The 12506-nt window shown below is 42.0% G+C and overlaps 1 protein-coding gene and 1 long non-coding RNA gene across 2 annotated transcripts; both read left to right on the forward strand.

Annotated features, from left to right (window-relative positions):
* The first annotated feature begins 374 nt into the window (after positions 1-374).
* On the forward strand, positions 375-931 carry LOC118564311. The gene is made up of 3 exons (XR_004931754.1): positions 375-572; positions 658-801; positions 921-931. It is a non-coding gene; the product is annotated as an uncharacterized LOC118564311 (long non-coding RNA).
* A 7863-nt stretch (positions 932-8794) lies between these two features.
* Positions 8795-11297, forward strand: si:dkey-21c1.1 (protein FAM104A-like). The gene is made up of 3 exons (XM_036142423.1): positions 8795-9187; positions 9412-9517; positions 10598-11297. Exons 1-3 carry the CDS (start codon positions 9171-9173, stop codon positions 10838-10840), a joined length of 366 nt encoding a protein of 121 aa, XP_035998316.1. The 5' UTR covers positions 8795-9170; the 3' UTR covers positions 10841-11297.
* The last annotated feature ends 1209 nt before the right edge of the window (positions 11298-12506 follow it).

Here is a 12506-nt window from a genome sequence, read left to right on the forward strand (position 1 = left end):
CCCCAGGCTTTTAAAGTAGCTGTTATTAAACCTTTACTTAAGAAACCATCTCTTGATCAAGATGAGTTAGTAAATTACAGACCTATATCTAATCTTCTTTTCTTATCTAAAATTCTTGAGAAAGTAGTTGCTAATTAACTTTGTGAACATTTACTAAGTAATGACCTACTTGAGGAGTTTCAGTCAGGCTTCAGAGCTTATCATAGCACTGAAACGGCTCTGGTGAAGGTCATTAGTGATATTCTCATGGCCTCAGATAATGGACTTGTGTCTGTACTTGTCCTGTTAGATCTCAGTGCTGCATTTGATACAGTTGATCACAATATTCTCCTAGAAAGACTTGAGCATACTGTAGGGATTAAGGTTCTTGGGGCCCAAACTATACTCGGAGGCCCCTGACGGAGGATGGGAATGGGTGATCTCTGTGGCATTTTTTGTGGTGGAGACTTTCACATATGGTGTCATCAAGTCCTTTGGGATCTTCCTCCAGAGTATGAAGGAGAAGTTTGCCGAGTCCAACAGTCGGGTCTCGTGGGTCATTTCCATCTGTCTGTTTATCATGACCTTCAATGGTAGGTAGCCAGTTATTCAATCTGTTGCAGCCCTGCAATCTAATTTTATTCCAATGAACAATGATTTGTTCTATGCAAATTGCAGGTCCTCTTTCTTCAGTGATGACTAACCGTTTTGGCTTCCAGTTTGTGGTTATGATTGGAGGATTGCTTATATCCACGGGCACCATTGCAACCAGCTTTACTAGTTCACTCAATCAGATATACATTACCTATGGATTGGTTACAGGTATTCATTCTACTTCTTTTACACATAAACAATGATATATTTCTAAGCAACAATAATTTGAGGTTGTTCTGCAGCAGTGTCTCTGGGTTAATGAAATAAAATATGTTTTAACTGTGCAGGTCTGGGCTACCTGACGTCATTTAAATTCCATATTAAACAGGTTTCCAGAGTTTCCTTTTTTTCACCTCCAAAATATCGCCAAAATTAGAAACATTCTGTCCAGGAGTGATGCTGAAAAACTAGTCCATGCATTTGTTACTTCAAGGCTGGACTATTGTAATTCTTTACTATCAGGAAGTCCACAAAATGCAGTTCAAAGTCTTCCGCTGATCCAAAATGCTGCAGCAAGAGTTCTGATTAAAATCAGAAGGGATCATATTTCTCCAATTTTAGCTTCCCTTCATTGGCTTCCTGTTAAATCAAGAATAGAATTTAAAATTCTCCTTCTAACGTATAATGCCCTTAATAATCAAGCTCCATCATATATCAGAGCTCTGACTACCCCGTATGTTCCTAACAGAGCACTTCGCTCTCAGACTGCAGGTCTGCTGGTGGTTCCTAGAGTCTCTAAAAGTAGAATGGGAGGCAGATCCTTTAGTTATCAGGTTCCTCTCCTGTGGAACCAACTCCCAGTTTTGGTCCGTGAGGCAGACACCCTGTCTACTTTTAAGACTAATCTTAAAACTTTCCTTTTTGACAAAGCTTATAGTTAGAGTGGCTTATGTTACCCTGAGCTACCTCTATAGTTATGCTATAGGCTTAGGCTACTGGAGGACATCAGGGCCTATTTTTCTCATTCTACTAAGTTCTACTGTTCTCCAGTTTTGCATTGCTTCTCGTCTTTTCAGCTTTTAACTTTTTGTTCTCTCTTTTTTTCTTCATAGTAGGTACACCTGGTCTGGCGTTCTGTTAACTGTGACATCATCCAGAGTAGACGGATCACCCGCTACTACTATCTAATGTAGAACAGATTACTGGATCAACGTGTGCTTCTGTACTTTTTTGTTTCTCTTGTTGTGTCTCTGCTCTGTCTTCTGTAACCCCCAGTCGGTCGAGGCAGATTACCATTCACACGGAAACTGGTTCTGCTGGAGGTTTTCCTTCCCGTTAATGGGGAGTTTTTCTTTCCGCTGTCGCTCCATGCTTGCTCAGTATGAGGGATTGCTGCAAAGCCATGGACAATGTAAGACGACTCTCCCTGTGGCTCTACGCTTATCCAGGAGTGAATGGTGCTTGTCGGGACTTTGATGTAATCAACTGGGTTCCCTTATGTAGGAAATTTTTGACCAATCTGTATAATCTGACCCAATCTGTATAATATGATTGAACTTCACTTTGTAAAGTGCCTTGAGATGACATATTTCCTGAATTGGCACTATGTAAATAAAACTGAATTGAATTGAACTGAATTTATGTTTTTGTCTCTGGAGGCAGAACGTCATTAAGGTTTTTTAGGGACCAAAACTATTCTTAAGTGTAGCTTTTCTGTTGATTCCCTAGCATCCCATTTTAAGTTTTTTTTTCCCCGCTTAAAGATTTTTTTTTTTTAAATACAGTATGACCGCTTACCCCATTATCTTCTTTTTTTTAGATGTGTCCTCTGTTAGTACAACATATCAACTGATGTTCTGCCAAATGATCCACCTGCATGTTTAATGATAATTAGCGGCAACTGGTACTTTTTTAGTGTCTGAGCCAAATGAAGGACAAAATAAATAATTTCTGTAATTTTAACTTCCTACTAACGGGTTCAGGTTTTGAGTAGCAACTAGAATTGCAGCTATTTTAATGTCTTGTTACTAAAAAGTGCTATATAAATAAACTTACCTTACCTTACCTCCATTTTTGTTGTTCAGTTACAAGCTCACAACCAAAATGTGGAATTTAAATAAGGAGAAAAGACTCAGTGATTGCATGGCTCACTAATGTATTCTAGGCTTTACTTGATGCACAAGTAAAGCTTATTATTGAGAAATTGGATTGCTGGCAAAACAGAACAATAATGCTGGTCAGAATTGGAGCAGAAATTATGTCAATTTGAATGCAGCCAGAATTTGAGTTTGGGAAATAATTTTTTTGGTACAGGTGGTTTTGCAAAACTTTTGTGATTTCAAGGCAAACGGGGCTAACAACAGAGTGCTTGTAAAAGATCCATCAGGTGCAGATTTAGAACGTCTCCAAGCTAATGTTCTCAGAAAAATAATCATATTAATCTTTGCTTTATGAACCAAATCAAGACTTTGTTATTATTGCTTTCCATTTAATCTATGATTGACAGCTGAGATCATCCTTCCAAACTGGATGGCAATGATCATACTGGATGCCTTGTCCTTTTTTACCTTCATGGTTCTTTATTATATTTCACGATTTGGACATGAAAATAAAGATAACTATCGTGAGCTGTGAAACTGACCATAGTAGAAAAGGACAAAAGGTAAATATGAAGGTACAATTTCAAGAGGTTAAAGAAAAGAGTCGGCAAAACTCTTTTCATCAGTTGAATTTATATCACTTATAGTAACATTTTTCCAGTGCGTCCAAACACCTACACAGGCACGGATTCATAAAAGGCTTTAGTGGGTCTGTGTAAACGGATAGCAGTGTGATGACCGGTTTCCCACCCTGGTTTTCACAGCTGACTCTCATTGTCTTCCACCCAGCGCAGTAAAGCCCATTAAACACAAAGAAAAATGCAACTTACAGAAAGAAGCAAAATAAAATAGTGTGATGAGGAATAATTTTCTTGAAACGTGAAAATCCAGTTGTGACAAATTTCCTTGATCCATCCATACTTTTATCAATGACTAAATAAATCTTTTCTTGTATCTTGTCGGTCACTCTTGTGCAATTATTTTGTAAGTTAAAAACCTCATGATCAACAATCTTGGCAAAGATGCTTTCAGTTGTAGTTGCATGTTTTTGCGGTTCATATGAGTATCAGACATAGACTTACAGAGTAAATGGTTTTCAGTGTTGTTAATTAAACTACAATTAACAACATAACTAAAGAAAAACATAACCCAATGTAGAGCTTAACAACAGCAAAGAATATTAAAAAAGGCTTCAAAAACAGAGGAGAAAGGTTCCTGAAAGTGAGCTGGGAGCATCCGTAATCAGCAGATTAATTGTTGACAGATGAGGTTGTCAGAACTAGAAACAAAAGTGTCAATCACCAAAGGGTCGGGACAGAGAGAGGAAAAGAGCTGTAGGTATTCAGTCTGCGCAGCCCAAAAAATTCTTCTCATAAGGCACACGGCCTTGTGAGAAGAGGAAATTAACCAGTTGCTGTTTAGTTAGAATTTTACAGAAGCTAGGAAGGCTTGACAATAATGTATCTTTATCCCAAAAATGACAAGGCATAAAAAATGCAGTTTCAATTGTAAAAAGCCAATTTTGCAGTTAACCAAAAGCTGCGGAGAAGACAGCCAGCATGTGGAAGACGATACGTATCACCCTGAGCATTTCCATGGTGAAACGTGGTGGTGGCAACATCACACTGTGGCCAGGGATGCCTAAATTAAGCCACTCAGGGAGGCTGGTCAGCGGTGATGGCAAAATAAACAGGGCTAAACACAGGCCTTTGCCAATTTTAAATAAAGGTTCAAATCAAACAGGTTCAAATCTCTCAAAATAGTTTTATTTTTGATCCCTGTTTCTGACCATGGGGTTAATGGTTCAAGCCTTTTTGGATGACGAGAACAATTTAACATGCTATTTCAAATGTTTTTACATCAAGAAAGAGTCCAAACATGAACTATTCTCACTAAACAGAAACACACAGTGTTCAGTTAGGTTAAAATTCAAGCAGATGTTGAGAAAGATGTTTTCAGTATGTACCAGCTCAGCACAGTGAGGTTAAAATTCAGTCTGCAATGTGAACTCAGGCATGTCAGGGAGCAGAAAACCGACACAGTCCAGTATGGAGGTGGGTCTAGAAATTGGGCTGAAGGTATTAAAGCTACTTTGACCTGTGACATGTAAAATGCCAAGTCACATTGCACTTATCATCATTCCAGCATGAACATATCTCCTATGCAGGGAAGGCTTTATGATACAGTTGAGTGTACTGAGCAGAGTCACAGCATGATGAAGTAAAAATAACTATACTTTTAAATGTAGAAGATGATTTTTTGCCTTGTTTCTGTCAGCAATTTTTAAATCCAAGTGGAACAAGTAGTTTGTAAAGGCAATTAGACAGAGGTCCAAGGGTCTACCATCGTACTCCTTCAAATAGATGGATCCCTGCATGACAAAGGTTATGACACTGGCAATTTATTCCAAACATACGGCCACTCACATAGCTCATATATGTAACAGGATATTACATATACATATCATAGCAAATGTATAAACAGCGATGGTGAGATACAAAACAAGCTGCACTTGAAGCATTGGTACCCAAAGATGTAACGCATAAGAAACTAGGAGGGTTTTCTGAAATATCACCAAATATCATCATATGGAGGCGAAACACCTGACTCTGACACATTGGTCTTTGGCTTGTTTTTCAAAGTAGAGGTAGTTTCAAACTACGTTTCATCAGAAATGAACAGAGATTTTTTGAGTCTTCTCTATTAAAACAGGAAGGTGCCACCAAGTATGGAAGATGAAATAGCTTCTGTAACATAAATGTTACAGAAACTCACTGTTTTATCGACAAGAGGAAAACAAAGGCATGAGAAAATGCCAAACAGGTGGACAGCCACTTTTAGCTACACAAATTAGATATTTTTTTGCACTTTTGCAACAAAGGTGATGAATGCTGGAAACATGGATGAGCTCAGTGGAAGAAAAATGGCAAAGAGAGAGGACAGCAACAGCTGGAATCTTGGATTCTAGTTGGAAAGGTTGTTGGGTCTCTGCTCACCCAGACATTTCTCCTGGCCTCCTCCACCTCATTGGATTATCTACCGTTTAAATGTTCACTTTAAGACTTAAATTCAAGCTAAAGAGGCTTGAATTTGAGTGCAAAAGATCTATTGCGCTATGCATTAATGCCCGAGTTCAGTTTTCATAAGAAAAAAAAAAGTTACACAACACAATAGAGTCCAGACTCGTTCAAACAGACGGTGATTAGCACTCCAGTGTATTATATAGCTCAGTGGACACAACAGAGTCCTGCTCCATCTCTTTTAGCACCATCTAGTGGTTGAGGTGCATGAATGGCTTAAGAAAAGCTCACTCATACAGAGAAGCCTTTCCAAAGACAAAGTACCGGCAGTCCTTCATGTAGAGGTCAGCCATCGTGATTCCAACACTGCAGCAAGTATCTTTTCATTATTTGTTCCCCAAAAACCAAAACAATAACCATTTCAAAAGGAAACAAGAAACATAACTTTTCCTTATTGTTCTGTCGTGTTTGAAGGGAAAGTATCTGGAACCGGTATCACAAAATTGTGACAAAACTTTGATAAACACATAAGCCTGAGTGGCCTGTAAGAATCTGGAGGTTGTGTGAGAACTGTTCATCCTAAACGAGCTTCCTGTTTCAGACACAGTGACTGCTGGCAGCAATTTAACAGAAAGCCTATCAAAAAGGCCTGGTAGTGATCTCTGAACTGTTCGACCTACTGCTCTGTCTGGGCTCCCACATGTCTAAAGGAACCTGCAAACAAACTGGTATGGGTTACTGTTACAGTGCCCTCTAAACATATTAAAAATACAGTATAGAGCCTTATGCAGTAGTGGTGACATTATTAATAAATATTCAGTTGACAATATCAGTAGCCATAAACCCATAGTTCCTCTCTGTCAAATGACCAACTCTGTCCAAGCTAGCCACACGAGAAGTAATATTATCTTGGTCTTGGTTATCTTTTGCTGCCAAAATAGTCCTGATCCACCGAGACTCTAGTGCAGTGGTCCTCAATTCCGGTCCTCGAGGTCCGTTGTCTTGGAATCTTTAGACGCGTCCCTGGTCCAAGACAGCTGACTAAAATGGCTAAATTACCTTCTGCCTCTGCAGTCAAATTCTCCACATCACAGCTACCTGATTATTTACCTCAGGTGTGTTGAAGCAAAGACACATATAAACATTGCAGGCCATCAGACTGCAATTGAGGATCCCTGGTCTAGTGCATAATGGATTATTAATGCCAAATCTGGTTAGGGGTATATGCGAGCGTAAATTACATCAGCACAAGCGACATCCACACGAGAGCATATCACTTCTGCGCACAGAATTTCTCTGCTCGTGCAGATCTCAATTACACTTAGACAGCTTTCAGTTGTCCTGCTGGAAGATACCTCAGTTATCAGTAACAATTGTTTCTACGAAATGTTTTCTAAGATATTTGACAATGGGTGTCACCACCACATCCACATTGACCAAGGTTTCCAAAGCACCACACTGTCTTCTTCTTTGTAGGATTTTCTGGTTCCATGTGTTCCACAGGTAAGTGAAGCACATGCACCACTTCACCTTCTTCCATTGCACCATAGTCCAGTTCAAAGGATCACATGTAGGAACTTTACACCAGTCAAGTGTTGCTTTAGCAGTATGCCTTGGGTCATTGTCTTGCTTGAAGCTGCACCTCCCTCCCAGCCCCACTTCACAGGCAGACTAACACCATTTTGGTTCCAGAATACCCCTGTACTTCGCACCATCCGTCTTTCCCTTGACTCGGACCAGTTTTCCAGTCCTTGCAGCAGAAAAACATCCCCACGATGCCGCCACTGCCATGATTCACTTGCGGATGGTGTTCTTGAGATGATGGGATGTGTTGGGTTTGCACCAGACATAGAGATTTCCTTGGTTGGCCCGAATGTTCAGTTTTAGGCCCCGTCCACACAAAGAGAGGTTTGACTGTATCCGACCAACTTGGTGGGATGAGGGCTCCCGTCCAGACAAAGCGGCCCTGAAACCGAAAGCATTTGAAACCTGTTCCATAACTGCCTATTTCTTCAGTACATCAGCGGCAGCATTACCACGCCACTCGCTGGCATGGCGTAGGTATTACAATGCCTTCTCCAGCTTTGTGCACTTACATCTTTACGCTCAAACTTTTCTGTTTGGATACGTTATTCGGCTCTGTGTGGAATGTAGCATTAGTCTCATCTAACCAGAACACCTTCCTCGGTACATTTGGGGAGTCACCCAAATGTATTGAACCTCGAAATGTGCCATCTTGTTTTTAACACTCAATAATGCCTTTTTCCCCCCTAGCTACTCTTCCATAAAACCCAGCTCTATGGATTGTACGGCTTATTGTGGTCCTATGGACAGATCCTCCGGACTCTGCTGTGGAGCTCTGCAGCTCCATCGGGTAACCTTTGGTCTCTCTGATGCCTCTCTGATTAATGTCTGGCCCAGTGTGTGATTCTGGTGGTCATCCAGAAATTTAGAAATTTTTAATAACCCCACCCTGACTTGTACCTTTCAAAAATTGAGTCCCTGACTTGTTTGGAGAGCTCCTTGATCTTAATGGTGTGATGCCTCTTGCTTAGTGCTGCTGCAGCCTCTAAGGACCTATGAGGAAAGGTGTGCTTATATTAACGGATGATGTGACTCTTAGATTGCACAAAGGTAGACTTTGTGCAATCATCATTTCAGTAATCATTTCAGTAATAGTGGGATTTTTGAAGGTAACCAGTTGTAACAGAATTTAAGAGGCTTTATAGCAAAGGGGATGGCAACATGCCAATTTTAATTCTTGTATTTTTTTTATATGTTTGATCTTTTCACTTCACCAACTTTTAGCTAATTTTATGCAGATCCATTACATAAAATAAGATTTAGAGAAACATTTAAATTAACAGTTGGAATGTAACGAAGGTAAATATATAAATAAATAGGCGTGAATACTTTAGCAAGGCTCTGTCTTCAGGGAGTTCTGCCAAGAAGTGAAACTCACCCACCACCCTTTTTTTAACCCTAACATAAACTATCAAATATATAAGACCAATAAATATATTTTAATTCAGGCCATTATAAAGTAGTTTGGACCAGCGCGGAACAGTCTGCGTAGGATACGAAAGCGGAAGAGCTCAGAGCTGAAGTGTCGGCCGTCGGTGGGTCGGTGGGTTCGCTTGGCTCCGTTCTCGCCGTCATGCCGTGACTTCCTGGAGATCACGCTGCCTTAACGGGAACACGCAGCAGGCAGCAGCAGGTTCCGTCGGTTCTCCCGTCATTCAGACAGGAAGACCGGACTGACCACAGCGAGGGCTGCTGTGGGCGCTGCGCCGAACCGCTCCCTGAGGCTGGGTGTGTGTGTATGTGTGTGTGTGTGTGTGTGTGTGTGTGTGCGCGCGCCATACTGAGTTCCTGTGAGGGAAATGCTCGGAGAGCTGAGCTGCTGTGAAAGCCTCTGAGGGAGACTTCTCAACCCGGCTTGTTAGGAGGCTTTAGCAAAGCTCGTCAGGCTGCAGAAATGCTGCCTGGTAACAGGTAATGGGATGAATGCCATCACTCTGCCATCATTTAGCGCATCTTACCGAGCCGCTGCACGACTGCCTTCAATAAGCTCTTATTGCTCCAGCGTTCCGGACCTTATTACAGGCGTTGCATGTGGAACGTGTGTGTTTCTATTTTTGCTTCATCTTCCTGCCTCCCCCCCCCTCTCTGCAGTAGCGACTCCTGTCACACAGTCTCCCTTCCCCGTCTCCACACAGGAAGCGACACGGCAGCTGTGACAGCCTGGAAGACCAGCAGCTGATCCCCCAGGCCAAGAGGTCAGCAGCAGCCCCCTGTCTGCTGGTGTCAGACCTGGACTCTGAGGTCAGCGCTAACATTTCACACTCAGGCAACAGTGCCTTGCACAGGGCTTTATACTCCAGGGACACATGATTTTCCCAAATAGGTTTTATAATAATTATTCTACTGTGTTATATAAGTTGCGTAACCCTGGTCCCTGAGGACAGGAGCTGGGCTGCACAATATATCACAATTATACATTTCGTCACAGGATCGGCGTGTGCAACATCCGTATCGTTGATTATTGTATTCCAAGTGTCACAAATGCACATTTTGCACACCAATAATATCCTCCATCCATGCCTGCTGGGTGGAGGCTCACTGCAGTGGATACCCACTACCCTGATATCCTAATAGACTACAGCACCCAACATGCTGACGTTCACATGGAATACTGGAGAAACACATGAAAAAAAAATAAATAATTAGGCAAAATGTGTGTGCAACTGATCCATTTATTCCAATATTTACTCTTAATGTGACTTTCAAATGATTTTTTCATATGTGCAACACTGGTGTTCAAGGTTGTTGTCGTGCTGGAAGATAGAGCTTCATCCTAGAATGGCGTTTTTTTGCCCTTCTTACTGGTTTGTCTTCCTGCATTGCCCTGTGTTTAACGCCATCCACCCTAAACAGCTGTGTTGTCCCTGCTGAAGCAAAGCCTCCCCATGGGATGACGCTGCCACCGCCGTGTTACACAATGGAGGTGGTGTGTTCCCAGGGATGTGCGGCGTTAGATTCCCTCTGCAAACGGCATTTTGCACCTGGGTCAGAAAGTTAAATGCATGCCACACTGTCGGAAAATGTTGAAATGCAGTGCATGCTTTTGGCAGACACTATTTTGTGTTGGTAACATAAAATCCCTATAAAATACACAGAAGTTTATGGTTTAAAGACGGTGTGTGAAACGGTGTGCATGGCGCTGCAAATGCACTCCTTTCCCTGATGCTGAGTGTACACTGTTGAAAGCCTGACATTTATAGTATGTAGCACAGGTGGTTGTGCCTTTCCCAGGAAATGCACCACTCTCAGAGAAAGCTCAGCCTGTTTTATTCAAAGCCCACGCGTTTACTCCCGCATTCCTCTCTCTTCATGCATCTGCAGTCCTGCAGCAGCGACAGCAGCAATGGAATCAGCAGTCCGGAAAGGGCAGCGGAGGCCAGCACCAGGCCGAGCCCACACCACCAGAAATACTGCACAAGCCCGGAGCGCCAAGACTCTGCCAGCTCCTCGCAGCACCGTCTCCATGGCACCGGGCAAAGCGCCTCCTACGACTACATCAACAGGGTTCTGCGGGAGGCGCACTTTAGCAGCCTCCAGACGAAGGGGTGCCCAGGCTCCACGTGACCCTGACCTCTTCTGTCGTCTTTTAGTGCCGAAGCCTTTGACACGATCGCCGCATCCTGAAAGGCCTTGAGAGGGGCAGTGGCGGGGCCCGGTGTGTGTGTGTGTGTGTGTGTGTGTGTGTGTGTGTGTGTGTGTGTGTGGTTGAGGGTGACAAGCGCCTCGGCTCATCCTCACCTCCCCGTGTCATCGTTTGTTGAGACCATAAGCACATCCGCCTTTCCATGGCCTGGCCACTGTGGGCTTTTCCCTGTGCCGTGTTGACGTGTAAATGTGCGCGCGCGAGTGTGTGTGTGTGTGTGTGTGTACACACCCCTGTGCACTTTATCGAGGAGTGTCATTCTTTCTACACGCGCGTGTTGGTGCATGGACATTTTCATTGGTGCTAATGACAACAAAAGTGGGATGGTGATCCAAAGTGCTTGTGAATTTAAATAAAAAGGTATACACTTTACTCAACCGTTCCGTTGTGATTGGGGGAATGTGTTGCATGTTTCTAAAGAGGAAGCTGTGGGGATCCACTAAAAAAATTTGTGCAAGCCGGCTGGAGTAATTTAACAGCGTGGTATCAGTATTTACGCGAACATTTGAAAGCAAAAAGGGGTAACCTGATGCTCAAAGCTGTCATTTAAAAACAAATATTCATATTAAATAACAGAACATTGAATATTAGTTATAAAGTTGTTGCATGTACTTATTTTGATACAGAGACCCAGGAAAAATAGACAACATATACTTAAAGTATTTCCTTACCCCTGAATTTGTCCCTGTATTAAGGCAATAGTGTGGGTGTTTTTGCAGCCAGCTGACTGGCAGTGGACAGCAGCAGCTATTGGCTTGGGCCGGGGCATTTTTATGTCAGTTTGTGCTCCATAAAGCCAAACTACTGGAGAAGTTTTTACAAGGCATACAGCTTGATTTCATTTACATCACTTTCTCTGGTTTGTGGGTTTGAAACGGCAACGTGCTGGGTGGACCTTGATACCGGTATCTGACCCCAGCATGGTGGAAGGCTAACAGGTTCTGTCTGAGGGAGAACGATTAATCCACTTCCAACAACAAGACACTTCAGCATGTGTTTTTTCTTTAACCAAAGTTTTTCAAACACATTTAAATTGTGTTTAATTAAATCTAAACGGTAAATGGACTGAATTTATATAGCGCTTTTCCAGTCATACTGACCACTCACAGCTGTACACTAGAGCCACATGCACCCAATTGCACTCACTAGCGCGCACACATTCATACAGTATTTAAAGTACAGGTTACCTACAGAAACCCAGAATTTTGTTTTTAACATCTATGCTTGAAGACAACTTCTAAAGTCGTGGGAGAAAAATAATCTGGTCATACTTAGAAAAAGTATATTTCATAATGGTGACCTAAACGGGCCACGCTAACCCAAACCCCGCTTCAAATCTGACAGATCTATTGTAGACAGAAGGAAGGCCAAATAACTATTCAAAGCAATTAATGAAATAAAATAAAAAATCTGTGTTTATATCTTTTACATTTCATGCATCAGAGTACCTGTTAACCATATTTGTTTATGGGCTTTGACTAAAAATACTGCGTGGTTCATTTCTTGTGTTCCTTAGAAACATTTAAGTCAGCAATAAAACATTTATGAAGCAGTTCCGCTGTAACACAACAGCGCGTTTTATTGTTC

The sequence above is a fragment of the Fundulus heteroclitus genome, chromosome 10 (assembly GCF_011125445.2).
Source record: "Fundulus heteroclitus isolate FHET01 chromosome 10, MU-UCD_Fhet_4.1, whole genome shotgun sequence".
NCBI lineage: Eukaryota > Metazoa > Chordata > Actinopteri > Cyprinodontiformes > Fundulidae > Fundulus > Fundulus heteroclitus.

Coding starts and splice junctions, on each gene's coding strand:
- si:dkey-21c1.1 (XM_036142423.1), top strand. Junction 9,518..10,597: donor TGTCAGACCTGGACTCTGAG/GTCAGCGCTAAC, acceptor ATGCATCTGCAG/TCCTGCAGCAGCGACAGCAG.